This window comes from Lindgomyces ingoldianus (assembly GCF_010093535.1).
Source record: "Lindgomyces ingoldianus strain ATCC 200398 unplaced genomic scaffold BDR25scaffold_123, whole genome shotgun sequence".
In the NCBI taxonomy this organism is placed as follows: Eukaryota; Fungi; Ascomycota; class Dothideomycetes; order Pleosporales; family Lindgomycetaceae; genus Lindgomyces; species Lindgomyces ingoldianus.
This window is the reverse complement of record NW_022985284.1, coordinates 3,285-4,621: the sequence shown is the minus strand read 5'-3', so window position 1 is coordinate 4,621 and position 1,337 is coordinate 3,285. Positions and strand designations below refer to the sequence as shown.

At 46.0% G+C, this 1,337-nt stretch overlaps 1 protein-coding gene across 1 annotated transcript; it reads right to left on the bottom strand.

Annotated features, from left to right (window-relative positions):
• Positions 1 to 145: 145 nt before the first annotated feature.
• BDR25DRAFT_364059 (uncharacterized protein) lies at positions 146 to 498 on the bottom strand (the record flags this gene model as incomplete). Its single annotated transcript, XM_033696825.1, has 3 exons — positions 146 to 246; positions 274 to 308; positions 389 to 498. 3 exons carry the CDS (start codon positions 496 to 498, stop codon positions 146 to 148), a joined length of 246 nt encoding a protein of 81 aa, XP_033539339.1.
• Between the last annotated feature and the right edge of the window lie 839 nt (positions 499 to 1,337).

The window sequence follows — 1,337 nt, the reverse complement described above, 5'->3', positions numbered from 1 at the left end:
AAACCTCCCCTTTCCCCTCTATTAGCTCTAGCCTAGGCGTACTGCAATAAAAAGTCTAGCAAATATAGAAAACACTTACTAAATCTTAGGGGCCTAGCCCTAATATTAGACTTAGCTGTTTCTAACTAGTTCCTGGGCAGGTTTGTTAGAGTGCAATAGGTCGTTTCCACCGCAGTAGGTGGCAAATAGGGGTGGAGGATATGGAGACAAGGGGAGGGAGGGGGGGGCTTTCAGGATAGGTACCGCCTCAAAGGGACTTAGGGAAAACGCCACACTTGCCAGAATTAGCTAATTGGAACTTCAGTACGCTGCGCTAGTTAGCGCTGGCCTACAAATAACTTACAATTGCTCTTTTAGTTAAAATTATTCAAATTCGCCAAAATTGCACCCGTCCTCGTCGTCGTCGTCGTCGTCGTCGTTGTTCCCGTCGTCGCTGCTGCTGCTTCTGCTGCTGGAGCGGAGAGTAGTGGATTGTAGAGGTGAAAAGAGCTCACTCATGAGGTCGCAAATAGTTGTTTATGGCTAGCGCGCGTGCCAAGCCTATATGTGGTCAGTGCATTAGCGGTGGCAAGTAGGTACCTATACCGAAACCCCCCCTCTACCCCCTAGCTATCTCCTTATCCTACACGTTAGCTAGACCCATGCCAAGCTGTTCAGCTACACGTTAGGACAATAAATAAAACCCCTGGCCAAAAATGTAATAATTGTTTTGCGTTGACCTTAAAAGAGTATCCTGTATAGGGTTTAGCGCATTTTACATCATAACGCATGCTCTATCACAGTGAATTTACCTGTCACGTGTGCTACTACGTATATACATGTTAAGGAGCGGACAAAGAGAGAGGGTTTAGCGATACATACCAGTACTTATACTAAACCCCCCACCTCCTCTTCCTTCCACCCCCTCTCCCTCCCCCTCCTTCTTCTCTTCCCTTCAGCCATCTCCCGCCTATAGGTTTACACTGTGGCTACGCTAATTATTTCATAGATCTTACTATCATCTCTCCCTAATAATACTTAAGCAACGCTCAACCCATATGCTATTGTAACTGTGGAATATCATCCCAATTAGCCCTGCTGGAGTTTTCTGAAGAGACATTAACTTATTGCGCATCTGCAGTAAGTCTTCTACACTGCAGAGGGATAATTCACTATTTCGTGGACTATCTCAGTTTCCACGCACTACTACCACCCACCCTAGCTCTCGCAGCATGCGGTTGCTTACCCCTTTGTGCTCTATATCCTGTAGTTAGTGTCGCACGTGTCTCACGCGATATCATACACATGTACTGCACTATTCACTCATTAGGCATAGCTCCTATCTCATACAGTATATA